We start from the raw sequence: 20073 nt of genomic DNA, 5'->3' as shown, positions 1-20073 counted from the left end.
GATATTTTATGTTACCCAGGAGATTACCTAGCAGATAAGACCTCTGTCATGGTGCAGAGCCTTACTTAGCGCTGCAGGGAGTCTGCAAGGTCAAAATGATACTAATTTATTTTATTCCTTTGTCATTGTGTTCATATTTTCACCAATTTTGCAATAGCAATAGTGGGTAAAGCTGCTATGCTTTAACTAAATCAAGGCAGTCACATCAACCTGTACTAGCAGTCCTTGTGTTCTTCACCACCACACACTCCTCACTCATTTTCAAAAAGCTGGTTTCACTTAAGAATGTCCTTGATAAAGCAGTAAGAAATCTTAATATTATTAAATGTCATCCTTTGAGTACATGTCTTTTTAGTATTCTCTGTGACAAAATGCAAAGTACATGGGCCATTTTGAGTTGTGTTTATTACCTCCATAATTCCAATTACTTTTTATCTTTATTTCTTGGTTTGCCAAATTTAAGCAGTAAATGTATTTCTGCTACATACTTAAGTAGATAGCTATCTGAAGGAAAAGCACTTAGGCAATTGTTTGGTTGCAAATTGAACAAGTAACTTGAGTTTTTAAATTTCAATTCAATTTATTTAAACTAAAAAAAAAAAAAAAGCCAGCTACTCATCAAACATCATTTTTACTTGAAAGAATGACTGGCACACAACTATGGTTATTCAGACCTGAGTAACTGTCAGACATATTTTTGAAAATGAATAAAGTGAGCCTGTCACTTCAAGAACAACAACTGACAGTATTTGGGGCCAATAATAAAATTTGAGCTTTCAAGGGAAAATTAGAATTTTATAGAAAGAGCTTAATATTTAAATACTTTTTCTGATGAAATATGATGGTGATATTAACAAATATGGTTTTCCAATATTACATAACAAAACATGAACAGTTGGAGATCTTAGTAATTCAGTGGTCAAATACTTTCCAAATGTTGAGTGCATAAAGTTACCAAATCCCTATAGACACAATCATTAGAATAGTAAAGGATCCATGCATAGGGCAAGATAAACTAACAGTTTTTCATGTAGCATAGTATGAAAGCTCATTGATTTGGTTTCAGATTACACATTTCAAGTATCTTTTAAGAAAATATCACTTTTCAAGTGTTAGTGTATTATCAAAAAAAATCCACGATTATCTGAAAATGCTATAAATATACACATTCCTTTCCCAAATACACATTATTGTGAGGTCAGAGTTTCTTCATATATTTCAATAAACAACATATCAAAATAGATTGAATACAGAAGTAGATACCAGAATCCAGGTGTCTTCTACTAAACCAAACATCAAAGAGACTTACAAAAATGTTACATAATGTCACTCTCCTCACTAATTTTTTTTTTTTGGAAAAACATTTTTTCATTAGAACTGTGATCTTATGGGTTTGTACCTGTTACTTTTAAATTAGTTAATTTTTCTTAATTCCTCAATTTAAATTTCAGATACAGTAAATATTGACAGATATAACTCTCATAAATCAAAGCCCTCAATAATCTTTTAAAATGTAATAGGATCCTCAGACCAAAAAGTGTGAGAGCTGCTGGCATAGGACATGGAAATAATTTGAGTACCAAGAAGACTTACACATGAACAATAGACTAGAAAGAAAACAGATGGAGAGTCAGACTGCACCTCCTGTCACCTCCCCATTCTACTCCTGACTCGGAAGTGAGAAGAGAGGTAAACATGAGGATTAGTTTCTTCTGCCCCTTGCTTTTGCCCCTTGCCCCCAAAGTGAGTCCTGTAAATGATAGGATAGAGATCTTCTTTAAGACTGAGGATCTAAGACTAATCAAAGCTATGTCCTACTTCCATTTAACACTCTGCCAAACAGCAACCTCCTCTATGCTCTGCCCACCAATGGTGTGGGAGCAAAATAGCAAAAATAGCACATGGTGTTCTAGGCATATGTGGTCAAAGGCTGCACAGGTTCAACAGTGGCATAGGAGAACACGTAAAAGCTCCCCATCCCCATGGAAGCTGCAGAAACCACTAAGAACAGGCCTTCAGATTCCAAAGGGCCCAGGCAGCTGGGCCCACGAGGACACCTAATGACCTGCATGCCCAGACTCATGACTTCAGGGAACGGGAGGAGCCCAGCCCATGGAAGTTAGAGGTCACTTACCAAAGACGGAACCTGATGACGTTCATCCACGTCCAGCAGAGGGCAGATGATGGCAGAAGCCCAGGTGCCATGACCACCTTGAGAAGAAAGGGAGAGAAGAATCTTGAATTTGACTGTGTTTTCTTAAAATAGATATTAATCCCCCTTAAGTGATCAAATATATCTTGATTAAGGAAGTTATTAAAAACTAGAGAAAACTACATTTCTGCACAGGTTATAGATTATGGAATTCATACCCTCTCTATAAGCATTATATCCCAGGTTCAGTTAGCCACATTGGAGACTCATGGAAAAAGACCAAACCAGGGTTGAGACTACTGATAGGCTGCCTCAGTCAAGAAGAGCCAGAGGTAGGCACAGTAATCTAACAGGCTTGATCTGCAGATGGAGCACATCTGCAAATTCTGATCTTTCTCCAAAGTAATCTGTTCCATCCTTAGTGGACATAGCCTACGAGTCATGTCCTTGTATTATGTTGCCTTGAGTGTGGGAAGAATCTGTAAATATTTTAGTACAGTCACTCTTTTGATTAACACACTCCACATTCAATCTGCCAAGAAATCCTCTTGACTCCATCTTCAGTTCTATCCAAAACCAACCCACTTCTTGCCAACTCCACTGCTGCCACTCTTTTTTGAGATAACATCATTTTTATCTTAGGTATCTTCCCTGCTTCCATCTCTGTCCCCTATAATCTATTGTCAGCAAAACACCTTAAGTAACCTTTTTACAAATTAAGTCAGAGGAATCTGCTATTAAAAATCCTGCAATAGCCTCCTTTTCAGTCAGAGTACAAGGCCTTACATATCTGACATCCAGTTCCATCCACACCTCAGTTCCTCTTCCTACCCCTCTGGTATTCTGCAACAGTTGCACTGACTTCCTTGCTGACTATCTTAGTCTTTGCGCTGACATTCCTTTATATGCCCACATGGATAACTCCTGTAATTTATGGGTTTCTGCTCAAATGTCATCTTTCTTAAAGGCCAATACCAACATCTCTTTCCCTCTGCACTCCTGATTCTCATTACCCTGATCTAATTGTTTTTACCATAGCACCTATAATCTTATAACTAACTGTATAATAACTGATTTTATTACACCTGTTCTCTTCTACTCAAATGAACTTCTTGAGGGCAGATATATTTGTTTTCTTTCATCAACGTATCCCCACATTTATGTGTCTACTTTTAACACATAATAGGTGATCCAAAAATATTTGTTAAATGAATTAATTTAGCAATAAATAACTGGGGGGAAAAGGCAAAGCATGATAGTTTTAACACTGCATATTTTCTTATATTTGTGTTAGAGAAAGTATAACTTTTTACATATCAAAAATTTAATTAACAAAGATAAATATTTTGTCAATCATACAAAGACTTACAACACTATCTTCTAAATAACAAGAAATAAATTTGGACTTTAAATAACAAAGAATTCTTAATAAAGAATTCAAATTAGCAAAATAATTTTTAAGTGTAAGGCAAAAAAAAAAAACCCTTATCTTTAAATAATGCTTTCTATTTACCAGACTATTTTTAAAAATTATCCTAACAATAACACTAAAAGGGAAATACCGCTAGCTTCCTTTTATAGGTGAAGATACAGGTTAGGAAAGGATAAATAACTTTCCCAAGGTTAGAACCAAGTCAAAGATTTGAGATTTGAACCCAGATTTATATTTTTCTTATGCCTAATGTCATTCTTCCCTTACAACTCAACACCAGTTAAGAATGTGGTCTCTGAACCAGTCAGACTATACTTAAATCCTAGATCTAACCTTAAGCTAATTATATTATTTCTCTATGCCTCAGTTTAATCACTTGTTAAATATAGTCATAGTATATCTACATGCAATTGTTGAGAGGATAAAATGAGTTATTGAATGGGCATATAAGTACTCAATAAATATTAGCTATTATTATTACAAGGTAATACTAATAAATGTTCTTTTCAGAACCCTTTTTGTGTCTGTTCCTTTCATATAACCTCCCCTTAGACCTTCTCAGCCTTTACAGTCCAGTGCCTAAAAAATAATTGAGTGTTCAAAAATTCTTATTACTTTTATCAAACTTATGAATTCCAGGGATTTCTTTTAGGACTCTTCTGATTTCTAAGACATACTGCCAATTTACATAAATCACCATACGAAGAAAGGGATTTTAAATTAAGAAATATGAGTCATTTCTCTGGTTCTAATTCAACTTGGTTTCTATAAATTAACTTAGCTAGAATGAATTAAATAACTACTAAAACATCTTATACAGTAATTTGGAGTATTCTCATATATCATCTGAAATCTTTTTATTTTACTTTTTAAAAAAAAGAATGTTATGATTTTTCTAGATTCAGCTCAAGCTAAAATTTTTCAGAGGGCATTGTTTGTACTGTCGATTCTTTGAGGATCAAATAGAAATTCATCAACATAGTGCTTACTTTCCCATTAAGACTATAAATCTCTAATTTTGAGATTAAAGACAGTGAGGATCTATGCCAATATAGGGATCAGTTCCAAAGTTTATTATAACATTTTCTCTATGAAATAATTTCCATTATAAAATTTGTAATCTATCCCTACAGGAGGAAAAAAAAACCCTCAATTTAAAACTTTTGGCAAAGACAGAGGTAAGATATTCCCAAGGCCAAAAAACGCCTGTCATTTTTGCTTTAGTATATTAATGTGCAATTTGCTTTTCTTTGCAAACATTGTTGTATAAATCCCCAGTTTTTTTTCCCTCTTTCATCATCCCAACTTCCTCATTTAACATTTATTGAACATCTACCATGTGCCAAGTACTGCAATAGGTAAAATGAATATGATTTTCATCCTTGCCCTCTGGTTGATTGAGCAGACATATTTCTCCCAACAGAATTATTGTCTATTTTGATATATTCCACATTAAATATGTATCAATTTAAATTCTTCAGAAAATAAGAAATTCATTAAATTTCTTGATTTCGTTTTTTAAAAACCTATACATCAAGTTCAAATATAAAATGTTCTGATTTCTACTGTATTCTTAGAATCCACATCTGGGGAAAGTTGTTACTTTATCATAGAAGCTTAAGGTTTTCAATATTCATTGTGCATATTTATTACATAAAACTGATGTCCAGAGGGTAGGTTGGTAGAGATATTATGTATGCTGGCATTTTCATGTTATTACCTACACATTCATGTATATATTCAGGCACAATTACAAACGTTCTTTAACTGAAAGCTTTCTAGGGTTTTAAACAGACTTAAATAACAGTGTAACCGCGTCACCTAGTGGCCGCATAAAAATTGGACGCTTCTTGTAATTTTCATTCCATTGAGTTTTACATAAACATAAGCTTGTCTTTTCAATAATACAGATATTTATCATCCTTACGGATGGTGCATCAAAGGAATTTTTGATCCTAGTACTAGAGTAATTGTTTCACATCTTGAAACATCTATAAAGTATATTATAGGGGTGAATAAAGAAAAAAAGAATTTTAGTAAGTGATTATCAAATTTTCAAATTATCTTAATATGCATTATTACAAACATATTTAATATGCATTATATATTTTAAAAATATTAATTTATAAATAGTCTAAAACAGTAGTAATATTTTCCATTTTAAGGTACTATATTAAGTATTAAATGAACAATCTTCTTTTGCATAAAGATATACAAGCCAAAAAAGAAAACCTCATTAGTGAACAGAGTTATAAGCCATCTGAGAAGGGTAGAAAGAATTAAGCTTTTAAGATTTTAAATATTTAATGAAATATGAGTGCAATATTTCACTGATATGTGCAGTTCTATAGCCACTTCAAGCAACCTCTCTTGAGGTACTAGAGACGAATTTAAGACCATAGAGCACCTGGGCAACTCTAGTTTGTCATGCTAACCCATAAAATGTTCAGTATATTATTTGCTAAACTTCCCAATAAATATATATGTTTTAGATATTTCATGGACTTCTTTACTACCCCAGTTCCAAAATTCCTTTGACCCACCATCACCTCAAAATTTATTAATTCTACTTACACTTTCAATGTCCCTCACTCTCATGTGTTATCATCCCTCTTTATCTAGTTTATATTCAATGGCAAATCAATAAAACCACTCCCTTGCAACATTCTTTCCCTTCCCTTATTTTTACTCTCTTGGCAAACCCCAACATCAGTAAATTTCTGTCAACTTTACACCCACACCTATGCAGCTGAGCTTAGTATGGATGGAGAAAGATCTAATGCTAAATGTTTTTATTTAAATGAATTTAAATTCATTACAAGAACTCAAGTGGGCCTCTAATGTGGCCCAGCAATTCTATTACATTTACTAGTCTATTCACACTATCTCTTAACTATTCCTCTTCTCTCTCTCCTCCGGTTTCTATAGGTGAACTGCTTGAACTTCAATCTTAGACTACTTTCTGCTTTGTGCACTAGATCCCACCTCATCAATGAAGCAATTCACCAACTCTCTCCTGCATCATCAGTTTTTCCATTTCTACTAGATATTTGCCATTAGAATACAAACATGCTTTCCATTCTCCCATGCTTAAAAACTACTCCACTCTTGATCCCACATCCCTCTCCAGATACCATACCATTCCTCTTCCCATTTATAGCACAGCTCCTCAAATGAATATGACCTCCACATGGCTAAATGCAAAGGTCATTTCTCAACTCCCATCTTACTTGTATAATTGACCATCCTTTTTATTTGAAAAACTTTTCTTCTTGACTTTCAGGATACCACACTCCACTGGCTTTCGTCCTTACCTCACCTCTCAGTCTCCTTTGCTGGTACCAGTACTTTTCCTGGTTAATGTTGGTATGACCAAGGGCTCAGTCTTTGATCCTATTTTCTATGGATGCTTTGTCCCTTGTAATTAGCATCTAATCTCATGGCTTTAAATGCCATCCATAGTTTGACAGCTCCCATATTTGTTTTTCCAGCCCAGACCTCTCCCCAGAACTCCATAATCATATATTGAACTCCCTTCTCAACAATTCTATTTGGATGTCTAAAAGGTATTTCAAAGTTAATATTTTCAAAACTATGCTCCTGCGTACTCCTCCCCAAAAATGTACTATTGCCACAGCCATCCTCATCTCAGCAATAATCAAAAAACCTTGGATCTATGTTTCTCATCACCTTTATCCCTTTCTCTTACAACCTATATCTAATCTATCATCATATACTATCATCTCCACCATAAAAATATACACAGAATTGGATCACTTTTCTCTACTAGTATCAGTAAGCCAACACCATTCTGTCACCTGTATTATTCTACTAACGTAACTGGTACCCCTGCTCCAACCCTATCCCCACCACTACTCTGTGTCTACACTCAACAGAGTTTTGAGAAAACATATAAATCCTAAATCAGATCATGTCTCTCCTCTAAATTCTTCAATGACTACCAAGCTTATTCCAAAAAAAAAAAAACTTAAAGCCCTTAAAAGTTATACAATGCCTTATAAGGCCCTAGGTAGCTTATTATCTAACTTTACTTCCAACTTGCTTACTCCACCCCATCCAAATTGGTCTCATTTTGTTTCCTTGAATATGCCAAGTATGTTCGTTATCAATTGCTGCATGACAAATTATCTCAAAATTGACTGACTTAAAATAAACATCCCACACACTTTCTGTAGGTCAGGAATCCAGGTATGGCTTAGCTGGACTCTCTGCTTCAGTGTCTCGCACAGACTGCAATCAAGTCAGGACTACCGTCACCTCAAGGCTCAACTAGTTAAAGGTGTACTTCCAAGCTCACTTACCTGGTTGTTGACAGGATTCAGTCCTTCACAGGCTACTGGTCTGACAGCCTCAGTTCCTCACTGGATGTGGGCCAAAGGCCACTGTTCTTTGCCATGTCGGCCTCTCCAATACAACAGCTTGCTTCAAAGCAAGCAACTCAAAATAGCAAGAGAAAGGATGGTATCAAGACACAAGTCAGGCTCTTATAACCTAATCTCAAAAGTGACATCTCATCACTTTGCCATTCAAGGGAAGGGGATCATGTAAGTGAGGGAATAACATGAGGTGGAGAATCATTGGGGGCCTTGTAAAAACATGTCTGTCACACCAGGTGGTTGTCACTCAGGAAACACTGGGTGCTTAGAATGTCCTTCCATTTATCAGAACATTTCACCTCTCAGCTTCTTCAAGTCTTTCCTCTAATAGCACCTTCTCAGTGACACTTTCCTGAATACTTCTAAAATGACAATTCTACCCTCAAACACTTCTCATCCCCTTCCTTGCCTTATTTTTCTCCATATCACTTACTTTAACATACCAATAATTTACTTATTGTGGTTGATCCATATTTTGTCAATTTACCTAAGCTAATACTACATTTCCACTTCCTTCTCTGAATAGTTTCAGGTGAACATGGGCCACAAAGAGACATTTTGCATGAGATTTGGTAGATGGAATTGAAGCAGCAGTTATATACTTTTTAAACTTGGAATGTCAGTTCAAGGCATGAGGCGATGTTGTACCTTATGCAAGTTGTTACTTAACTACTAGCTCATCTTTAGGTTTGGGGCAATCTGTTCAATTCCTTTCAGATCTTCTCTTTGAACTTCAGCAGCTCTTGAATCTGTGACCAAAGAATGACTTCTCCTAAAAATTACTTCCATTACCAAAGTTGAACCAGGGAGAAATCAAAGCAGGTTGCAGACCATTCTCATGGATTCCAGTTCATCCTTACAGTTCCTGTTTTCCCTGCTTCCTCCACTTGACAACTGTATTTGACCTTACACTAAATGTATGTGTGTGTGTTTATCTATGTCTATATATATATATATAATTACATTATCCATTGCTATTTCTGATTCTCCTCCTTCTAAGCACATAGTAGGGTTCCATTTCTGCATCCTTTTGAAGTTAGGTGTGGCCATGCAATTTGCTTTGGTCCATGTCACTTTAGAATTGAAACCTTTAAGAACAAGTGATTCTCTACCTTCCTTTCTCCCTTCTCATTTCCTAGAAGTATTACTAATAGTGAAGGCCTCACTAGCCTAAGTCTCTAAAATGGACCAGAACATGACAAGAAACAACCTGTGTTATTTTAAGCCACAAAGATTTTAGATGGTTTGTACCTGCAACACCACCTCACTCATTCCGACTGTAACGGTTTTAACTTACATTGACAAATTTTTATATTCCCCTCTTTAAGAGATGGAGCTTAATTTCCCTCCCTTTCTGTGGGAGCTGGAATTAATAACTCACTTCTACAATGATGTGTCAACTTCTCAGTCATAAAATCACTGGAACTTTTTTTCTTGGATCACTCACTCACTTTGGGGGAAGCCAGCTGCCACACCATGACACTGAAACAGTCCTACACAGACATGCATGCTGAGGAATTGAGGCCTCCTGCCAACAGTAAGCATTAACTTGCCGAGCTCACTAGTGAGCCGCTTTGGAAGAGGACCCTGAAAGCACCAGTTAACATCCTGACAACAACCTCATGAGATACAGAGATAGTTAAGCTGCTCTTGAATTCCTGCTCCACAGAGATTATGTAATAATAAATGCTTACTGTTTTAATTAATTATGTTTAGGCTAATTTGAATAGATAACTAATACATGGACTAACACAGAAATAACTAAAAATTGAAAAAGGAGGATAAAGAGAAATCAAAGCTAATTCCTAGTCTCTGAACTCTGAATAATTTGGAAAAATTATGGTATCACTGACTATAAGTAACTCAGTTCAATTTTAGTTTCAAAGCAAGGGCCGTCTGCTCAATAAACAATTGCTGGAGTCTTGTAAATGTTTAAAACTGAGCAAAATGTTCAGAACTGAAAAGACTATTCCAGCACATAGAGAACTCTCCACTCCTCTCTTCTGGACACTGTATTATTAGTACCACAATTTTCTTAGCAGCAGCATCACATTGCTAGTACACAGCAACTGCAGATTGAGGCGCCCTAAGTCTCTGAAAGTGCAAACAAGCCCACAGGCCATTTCCTGACTATATTTTCTCCCACTCGTCTTAACATTCTTGAGAAATGTGCAATTATGTTAATTTTGTTTTCTAATGATTGCAATAATTTATACTGAAACCACAAAAGGAAAAAGAAAATAGTGATAAGTAACATAGTTGAAGAATGATCTTCAAGAATGTTGGTTGCTTTTTTTATTTAGTTTTCATTTAAAATATTTTAGATTTACAGAAAGATGACAAAAATGATACAGGAAGTGCCCACACAGCCCTCACCTAATTTCCCCTCTTGTTCACATCTTACAATACCATGTACAGTTGTCACAACTAGGACACCAAAACTGGCACATTTTTCATCAACTAAATTCCACACTTTATTCAGATTTCACTAGTCTTCCATTAAGGCCCTTTTCATGCTTGAGGATCTCAGCCAGGATGGCACATTACATTTAGTCACAGTGCATCATCTCCTCTGGTGTGACAGTTTCACAAACGTTTGTTTTTCGTGACCATGATAATTTTTAGTACTGATTAGGTAATAATGTAGAATGTCCATCAATTTGATTTTGTCTGATGTTCTTCTCATGGATAGACTGGGGTTAGGACCTTACAGAATATAACACAGAGAAAGGTGAAATCGTCTTCTCATCACATCTTATCAGAGTATACATCTACATGTCTTATTACTGATGTTAACATTAGTCACCTAGCTTCAGCAGTGTTTGCTAGATTTTTTCACTGTAAGGTTATACCTTGGCCTATTCTCTGAAAGTGTCACTGAACACTGCCCACACTCAAGTTGCTGTTGGGGTAGGGAAGGGGGATTAAACTATTCCTGGAGAGAAATGGCTTTTTAAAATAAATATGTAAGTTTCTTAATTCCTAAAACATATATCAAGTACCTCAATGTATTCAATAATGCAACTGAGTGTTCATTTAATGTGAGTCACTCTGCTAGGCACTTCAAAAAAGAGAAACAGTCCTTCACCACAAGGCATTTTTAACATAATAAAGACACCACAAGAAAAATGCAAGTACTCTAGTGTGTCAAAAAAGGAAAAAAAATTCAGTTGGAGCAATGAAATTTGAACGAACAAGTAATAATGAACAAAGCATTCAAAAGTAAGTAGAATTTTGACAGATAAAAATAGATGGAAATTTGCCATCCATTTATGATTTTAAAAACTCAGCAAAATAGGTACAGAGGGAATAGACCTCAGCATAATAAAGATTACATATGACAAGCCCATAGCTAACATTAAACTCGATGATGGAAAGCCAAAGGCTTTTCCTCTAAGATCAGCAGTAAGACAAGGATCCCCACTGTCCCCACTTTTACTCAGTACAGTGCTGGAAGTCCTAGCCACAGCAATTAGGCAAGAAAAATAGATAAACGCTACCCAAATTGGAAAGAAAGAAGTAAAACTGTCATTATTTCAGATGACATACTATATATATAGCAAACACAAAGACTCCACCAAAATTCCAGTCACAGGATACAAAATCAACATACAAAGTGTTATTGGATTTATATACTCTAATAACAAACTATCAGAACAAAAATTAATAAAAATATTCCATTTACAATTTCATTGTAAAGAAAAAATGCTTAGGAATGAATTGAGCCAAGGAGGTGAAAAAACTGTAAAGTGAAAACTATGACACTGATGAAAAAAGTGAAGAACACACAAATAGATGTGACGATATCCCGTGCTCATGGATTGGAAGAATATTGTTAAAATGTCCACACTATCCAAAGAAATCTACAGATTCAATGCAATTACTCTCAAAATTCCAAAGGCATTTTTCGCAGAAATAGAACAAACAATCCTGAAAACTAATATGTCAAATACACTTCAATTTTTTTAAAAAAGAAAAAATATATAAATGGGAAGACATGTTCAAGATGGAGAAAACATAGGGACTGTTTCATTCAACAGTGTTTGAGCCCTTAACCCAAACAAAACATTCATATAAAAATCTTCAGTAAATCTTTAGAGTTTAGCAAAAGTGGACAGTGTTATGGGATGGATTGTGGTCCCTGAAAACTGATGGTAAAGTCCTAACCCCCAGGACCTCAGAATATGACTGTGGAAACAGGGTCTTAAAAGAGGTAATTAAGATTAAATGAGTTCATTAGGACAGGCCCTAATCCAATTTGGCTGATGTCCTTATAAATAGAGATTAGGTTGTTGATAGTACAGAGGAAAGACTATGTGAAGCTACAGGGAAAAGAAGGCCATCTACAAACCAAGGAGGCCTCAGAAAAAGCCTGTGGACATTGATCTCAGACTTCTGGTCTCTAGAAGAGTGAGAAAATAAGTCTCTGTTTTTAATCCACCCCGCCGGTGTGGTATTCTGTGAAGACAGCCATAGCAGAAAAGTACAAATGGATAGAGATTCTAAATAAAATCGAATTGGGCAAAACTCCCCACTGTGATTTAGTATTTATGCCTTGCTATTGAACAGTTCTTCCTACTCACTAGTGAGATGAAATGAGTAAACGTAGGTGAAGCAAGAGAAAATAAGACAGTGTGAAATAAGATGAGCCTTAGAAACAGCTTTAGTTCTTTCCAATTAAAATTTATTCCCTATAAACTTGTTCATTCCAACCCTAACCATAACGGCAATGATTGCTCTTACTTAATTCTTTACCCCACAAGAGTATGTAATGATTTTTATGAAGCTTCTTTGTGTATCTACAGTACTGCTTTACTCACCAGATCTCTTGATACCATTTTCCTTGACAGCTACTGTGCACCATACTGCCTGAAACAGTCTACTACTAAGTAAAAGCTTCACCTGAATCCTTCTTTTTGTTTCATATCGGAGGAAAATGAAAAGGGAAAATAGAAAATAAACTTAGTGCCATTTTAAAAGTATTCCTGAACGGTTGTAATTCCACTTTACAAACAGTAACTCTACCATTTCTTGAACTGAACCCTCAAAAGAAACTACAGCAGAGTCAAGACCCAGACGTCCGCTTTTAAAACGGAGAGAGATGATGTGGCGAGATGAAGACAACGGAGGATCCAACTGCAACTGGGGAAATGTTCACAGACACACCCGGTGTCCTGTAGCTCGCCTGGTCTAACAACCTTTCCTTTTCTTAATCTTATGTTTACAAAACCATTTGGTGGCTTTCGGTAAAGAGTGTAAATAGTACTAAGAGATCAGACCCCCTGAAAAAAAAAAACTGCAGACCATTGACACTTGCACTTCAGGAACAGCAATTCCAGTAGTAACAAAGAGACAAAAAATCAGCTAGTTCTATATAAATTAGTAAGGTTAAGCGGAGAACTTCGAACTTTGCGTGTCAGTAACGACAGTGAGTTTTTTTCCCTTCACCTGTTTCACCCATTCCCCCCCACCGCTCCTCCCCTACAGTAACCACCAGTCTGTTCTCTTGTGTTTATGAATCGATTTCAATTTTGTTTAATTTTTGTTTTTCAGATTCTACATGTAAGCGAAATCATACGGTACTTTTCCAAAATAACTTCCCTGAAGAAAACAGGGTTAAGTGCCGTCTCTTCACCTTTTCAGTCAGGCGGCGAGCGCTAGCATCAGTTCCCCGGTCCCACGAGAACGTCTGGACACCCATTATGCGCATGCGTCACAATCTTGGGCGGGAGAGCGGCCCAGACCTAAAGGATGGGCTGGAGAAGTTCCGAAGAGGAGATGAGGGAGGGGCCACCAAGGAAGGGGCGGGTCGGGACTGGGGCGGGGCAGAGGGCGAAATAGGCGTAGGCACCGCCCGTCGCAGAGCAGCCCGGAATGGCGTCATCAGCTGTATAAGAGAGCATGCGCAGACCGCCGTGGCCTTTCTCATTCGGAAGCGTCGCTTATCGGTGGGGTGTCCGGTAGAATTTTCAATTTTGAAATAATTGGGACAGAACTTTTTCGCTTAGTTAAGATGCAGGAGATTCAAGAGTGTAGTAGTGGTAGATCGAAGCCAGCATTGAAAACCTCCAGGTTCCAAAGCCTGAACGAACTTAGACATTCATTAAGTCGCGCGGTCGCCACGTGCAGCCCTGGCCGCTGAGACCGAGAGGGGTCGCTCGTGGGCAGCTGGCAGTCGGCAAGAGTTCCGGGCACCCTGACTTCGGTGAAGGTCGTTAGTTAACGCTGTCGATACCGTGCGGCAGTCTGGAGTCTACTCCGGTGCTATTTAAATAGTAACGCCGCACGCTGATACGCGCCACAGTGGACCCTCTGGGTGAGTGCTGTGTGGAATTGTGCTTGCTGATCAGTTCTGAGATTTTGGATCTCCATGTGTCTTTAGGACCTGTCAGTTGTGGCAGTCCCACAGCAGGACCCTCTGGGTGAGTGCTGTCTGGAATTGTGCTTGATCAGTTCTGAGATTGTGGATCTCCATGTGTCTTTGGGACCTGTCAGCTGTGGCAGTCTCCCTTCCTAGCCATGGAAGAGTATGTTCTTGTTTATTGGCAAAGCTGTCACCATTTAATTGGTATCAGATTCTGACTTGCACAAGTAACATTTAGTTTAAAAACCTGGAGGGTGCTGGGTTATTGGGAAAACTGTTCTTCAAATGTTTTCAGGAGGCTGAACTAATTCTTCCTATAGGTGATGGAAGATACAAGGTACCTTTATATCGTATTCCCGAGTTTATCTGAAAAACTTGGTGCTAAAAAATTGGAAGATCAAAATCGGCTCGTTTTTTAAAGAGTAGCCATCTGAGTAGAAAGTCACAGAAATGGCTATGATTTGAGCACAGTAAGGTAAGTACACAATGTTTTATAAAGCTGGTTTTCTTCTATTGCAGGTATCAAGAAATCAAAAGTAATAGGGATGAAGTGTGTTAAGCAGCTTGCAGTGCACTGCCAAACGTGATACTAAAGCTCAGCAGCTTGGGGATTCAGTGGCGAATGATGTCTGGAAGCACCCGGTGCAGTATTTTCAGTATAGGCCTGAATGTTATTTTTCATACGTATGGCATTTAAGGAGAAAATTAGTGCTTTATAATTATAATTAAATAAAATGATTTTTCATCTCAGTGTTCCCTGACTGATGATTAATAATAGGTGGAAAATATTTACAAATAATAGACTACCTCTTGTTCTGTGAGGAGCTCTTGTGGAGGTAGTGTGAATGAGTACTGTAAGACGGTACAGCATTTTGGGGGAAAACTGATAACATAAAAACCAGGTTACCCCTGAGGGGGAAAGAACAGTCAAAGATCAAGGCGGCTATATAAGTGAACAGCTGTGCACTTTATTTACACAAATGTGCACTGAACACTTATCTTTCAAAAATCACACGTTAACAAGAAAAAGTTAGCTATAATAAAGGCATATTTTATGAACCCTATCCTCAGATGTTTGAGGCCACCTGTTACTGTCCTTTAAGTTTCCCATTCTCAGGTCTAGTTAAAATTTAAATATCAATGTTGCTTTCATTCACACTAATTGTAATGGTGGCCTGTGAGAAAGTTTCAGTAAAGGTAGGTTTTCTTGGCTTTACTGCACTTTTTCCCCAAACCTTTGAACAAATGTGCACTGTCTGCAGCTGTATCCTATAGATGTAAAAGTTTGAAAAGTTTCTCCTTTATCAAAATCATGAGTTTTTAGAAAAGTTTTAATGCTTTCTGCCTGACACAGCATTGCAGTTATGCAAGGTAGTAAACTACAAAACACCTTTAGGTTAGCACCAGTTTTTAAGAAAGCTGAGGATTTACAAAAGAATTTGCTGTAGAAGGGAAAGGGGTAAAGTCCCTCCGTGATGACTTAGCTATTTAAAAGGATTGCTACCGTTAAGTTCACACTGACCTCTTTACCTCTTGATTCATCTATCACTTGGATATACAAACTGGTGTATGAATCAAATTGGTTGAAAGGTTATTTTAGAGCATTTTCTTTCCCACTGTATAGTCAGGGGAAGAATTTTTAATAGTGCATTTTTGTAAGATACGACTGTATGGGTGAGTCAGGAAATCAACAGGTTCATGTCAGTTACCAGAGAGTTGCAGTAGATGGCACTCTTAACATTCTGGCCCAGAAAAGGAGCACGATGCTAAGAAGAGTCTACCAACTTAAATATCTGAAGTGGTTATTAAATAATCAAAAGTAGATAATATTAACAAGTAGGGTAGAAAATGAGGTTGTACATTCAGCAACTTGAAGGCATTCTTATATTGGGAATTACTCCAAACTTTCTAGTGACATACAAGGTACGCTAAAAGGTGTTTTTTGTCATTGTTGCCATTGTGCTTGGGTACAACAGCTTCATTTAGGAACGTACTGTGACTATTAAACCAGCCTAGGTTTATAATGGAATTCCTTTTTTTTTTTTTGGCCCTGAGTTCCTCATGTAACAAAGGCTATAGAGACTGAAGATATCTTGTCAGCCTTCTGAAAAAAATCTTAGAAATTAAACAATGCCGCTCTTATTTTGAGTGTAGTAATGAGTATTTTATGTCAAGGGGGCATTTAATATGAATTCATATACTATACTGATTCAGTTATAGCATTCTCAATCCAAGTGTAAAAACAGCCTTATTGCACAAGCAATATAAAAAATCACTGGAGAATGCTGACAAATAGGCAGAGCTAAGTTAAGGCTCAAATGGGAATAAGGAATTTAAGTCTCAGGACACCAATCTGGAAAGGCAGCAATGCTAATTAAGGATAAAAAGTACTACACCAAGTATCTGACCAAAATTGTTCACATCACAAATTTCTCAAGCAGTAAAGGGGTACACAATTTTTATCACAACACAAAACATGGATCTCAGTCCCCATTAGTTGGCATCTCTGCTTAAGTGCTAGTGTGGAGGTTGAAAATTTTCCACCAGAATCTTTACATAGTTTCCCTTGAGGTGTCCATGAATTACAATTTGGTGACACTTTTTATCCAAGGTACGAAAGCAGAGACTTTAGTATAAACACCAGGTGAGTTCTTGACTCCACAGCCATACCCCCAGGAGGTCACCCCATATACAACCCAGCTCTCTCCTGGCCGAACACACGAGGGGTGCTCTGCTGTCTCCTTAGCAGCTGTCCACATGTTTGTGTTCATGGAGATTTCCAGCACAGAGCATCCTTCCTGTAAACCGACCCTTTATAACGTTCTTCACAGAACCTCTTGGGAAGTAAAGGTATGGCTGCTTGTTGTAGGGTTCTTGAATAGGCTCGTCCTACTCAAACCAAATAAAACGAATTAGATTCCAGCTAAAATCCTAACAAAAAACTTTGACAATTTAATGAACATTTAAGTCTTGAAAATAAAAACTATTGTGGCATTAGTGTTTAAATGAGGGACTACAACAGTGTCATTAGCTGCTTTTGTAAAAGTTTGCACTTAACATTACTTTTACCTGTCACTAATCTGTCAGTACTGAATTTTTTGAGGAATGATGTAACATTTAGGGATTAGGCTACAGAAAAAGGTAACCTAAAGAAGGCACATTGGTGCAGGCTTTAGTATTTGAATTCCATATGTTAAAAAGCTGGGGATGTATTCATGTTGATTTTGTATTAGCATATCCATTCCTCTAAAGATTCATCTACTTCATTTACTTTTGAGGATTAATTACAAGTGACAATGGCACAAAAGGTGGCAATAACTATGCTAAATAGAAAAATGGCATTTCATAAAGATGATTCAGAAACAAAACATACCTATATACAGGCTTAAGCTGAACCACTTGATGTTAGTACTCTACTAGTAAACCACTCATTTCTTTTTAGTGGCTAAAATGTCTAATTGATATGTCCTCCATGATAGGTTTTTCTTAGATCTAAATTCCACCTCTTTTCTCTGACTCTATTTACTCAACTGGAATAATTCACCATAATAAAACATTCTGTAAAATTTACTTCCTTAGTCATTTCTGTTCAGATGTGTGAAAAGGAAGGTGACTGAACCCTCCCTGATGAAGTAACTGTTATTCTAAGTATACTTTGACCTCCAAGATTAGATTTCCCTCATGCATCAGCACAAGAGAAGTGTACTGAGGAGGCAGCAACTTTGGTTTTTACTGTATCACCAAGGAAATGTTTAGTGTATCTCAGGATTGGTCCCAGTGCTTTTTCAGTATTCTGTATCGAGTACAGATGTTCTACACTACTGCTATGAAATGTAACAAATCTAAAATCCAGATTTAATGTAGCATGGGATAAAACGAACAATGAAATATTCAGATATTATTAAGGATAAAAAGTACTACACCAAGTATCTAACCAAAATTGTTCACATCACAAATTTCTCAAGCAGTAAAGGGGTACACAATTTTTATCACAACACAAAACATGGATCTCAGTCCCCATTAGTTGGCATCTCTGCTTAAGTGCTAGTGTGGAGGTTGAAATTTTTCCACCAGAATCTTTACATAGTTTCCCTTGAGGTGTCCATGAATTACAATTTGGTGACACTTTTTATCCAAGGTATGAAAGCAGAGACTTTAGTATATAAACATTTAAGTATTGAAAATAAAAACTATATCTGTCATGTTTTGGGTGGTGGTCTTGTTAAACATATAAAGAATATTACAGTATCTGTGTTATATCCACACATTTTGGAAATAATTTTTTTAACTAACAATGATAGCATAGCAGAAATGATGTAGGAACTAAGATCACAATTGAATGAAAACTATTTATTTTTTTGTACATCCAGACAATGCTTTATAAATAACACTTTATTGAAATTATCACCTGTAGAAATACTTGGTGCTCTTTTAAGAATACAGTTATCAGTGGTAGTCATTTTTAATGGCACACAATCAGCCAATCATTTCTCTGTATTCAGGAATCATTTGTGGGATCTAGATTTGATGTTTCGTGGATTGTTGTGAGCAAGCAGTAGCTGATACACATGGATTTAACTCTATAGCAAGACAAAGAACACAGAAAGCAGTTGCCTGAGATAAACATACTTTTGCTTGGGGATTGGGAGGTGGGAAGAATGGGAAAGGAGAAGGAATAAAGAGAAAAAACTGGATTTGGTCCCTCAAATTCAGCAGCTCTGCTTTTGTCTGTTCCATATTTAAGAATTCTCCCTGAGATTCTGTTTGATAAAGAGCTCTATTACAAAGAAACAGCAAAGTCTGGGGTGGCTAAATCAAATCATCTGGGAAAGAAAGTTTTAAAATCTAGACAGTGAGGCCCAAGCCTTGGGGTAGGCTCTTAAAATCTGTGTCCTCAATAGTCTGGGGAACCAAAAGTCCAGGATTTATCCCTTAAGCCCCACTGGCAATAGAGTTTTATTGGGTTTGTGTTAAAGCTGGTAATGGGGACCAACGAGTAACCTCAGAATCCAAATTATATGCGTGCATCTCACTCTTGTCAGTATTTCCAAATAACTAAGACTGAACCTTTTAGGATTTTACTACCCATTGTCTGCCAAATGCATAGATAACCCCAGATACAAGATGTCCAGATCTCATTTGTTCCTCTGCACCATTTACCTGTGTCTCCCCATCCCATTATGTAACAGTTGGAGGCTGTTCTCTGAGGCTTTTCTCTCCGGAATGGCAAACAGGCTGGCAAAACATGACTGCTGAACCTGGCACATTGCTCTTCTGGTCCCTGTAGCCTAACCAGGGCGATATCATAGTCACTGACATCAGGTCGATAATCCTGGTGAATAACGATCTGTTCAACTCCAAGTTCTTCAAATTCCTCTGGCACCAGAGTATGATAATCCCCAACTCGAATGGCATAGCTCCTAGTGCTGTTCCCATACCTGAGAGGCAGAGAGCGAAGAAGGCTTGCTGTAAATGCTTGGTCGTTGCTGAAAACTGGTGGTTGTCAGCAAGGAAGTTTAATAGAGATGCTGGGTGCCTTTCTTCCGAATCATTAGCCCCTTTTCTAAGTCACACTTCTTTCCGTTTCTTTGACCCCACTGCTGTTGGGCCTGTACTCAAGACCCAGTGCCAACACTCCCCCTCCTCTCACCGTTTAGCCCAGGCCACCATCTAACCTTCCTGAGAAGCAGCGGCTGCTGAAGGTGAGTGAGAAGTAAGGGCTGATCAT

General features: G+C 37.1%; 1 protein-coding gene, 2 long non-coding RNA genes and 1 other non-coding gene across 4 annotated transcripts in view; 2 read left to right on the top strand and 2 right to left on the bottom strand.

The window, feature by feature from the left end:
* LOC140849572 (uncharacterized) overlaps nucleotides 1–13798 on the bottom strand; it is a 40124-nt gene extending 26326 nt beyond the window's left edge. Inside the window, exons 1-3 of the long non-coding RNA XR_012131612.1 lie at nucleotides 13617–13798; nucleotides 7907–8042; nucleotides 2135–2211 (exon numbers count right to left, since the gene is read on the bottom strand). This is a non-coding gene — a long non-coding RNA (uncharacterized lncRNA). The remainder of the gene's footprint in view (nucleotides 1–2134; nucleotides 2212–7906; nucleotides 8043–13616) is intronic.
* A 112-nt stretch (nucleotides 13799–13910) lies between these two features.
* Nucleotides 13911–15095, top strand: LOC118968874 (uncharacterized). The gene is made up of 2 exons (XR_005056717.2): nucleotides 13911–14297; nucleotides 14865–15095. It is a non-coding gene; the product is annotated as an uncharacterized lncRNA (long non-coding RNA).
* LOC118968879 (small nucleolar RNA SNORA24) lies at nucleotides 14451–14581 on the top strand. Its single transcript, XR_005056721.2, has one exon. It is a non-coding gene; the product is annotated as a small nucleolar RNA SNORA24 (small nucleolar RNA).
* Nucleotides 15096–15228: 133 nt separating the features above from the next.
* PRSS12 (serine protease 12) overlaps nucleotides 15229–20073 on the bottom strand; it is a 91600-nt gene continuing 86755 nt past the window's right edge. The window contains 4 exon segments of the mRNA XM_073237120.1: nucleotides 15229–17060; nucleotides 17062–17159; nucleotides 17161–17234; nucleotides 19506–19783. Coding sequence (XP_073093221.1) covers nucleotides 16928–17060; nucleotides 17062–17159; nucleotides 17161–17234; nucleotides 19506–19783 — 583 coding nt within the window. The 3' untranslated portion in view covers nucleotides 15229–16927.

This window comes from Manis javanica, chromosome 5 (genome assembly GCF_040802235.1).
Source record: "Manis javanica isolate MJ-LG chromosome 5, MJ_LKY, whole genome shotgun sequence".
NCBI lineage: Eukaryota > Metazoa > Chordata > Mammalia > Pholidota > Manidae > Manis > Manis javanica.
The sequence above is the reverse complement of the archived record's forward strand: the minus strand, read 5'-3'. Positions and strand labels throughout refer to the sequence as shown.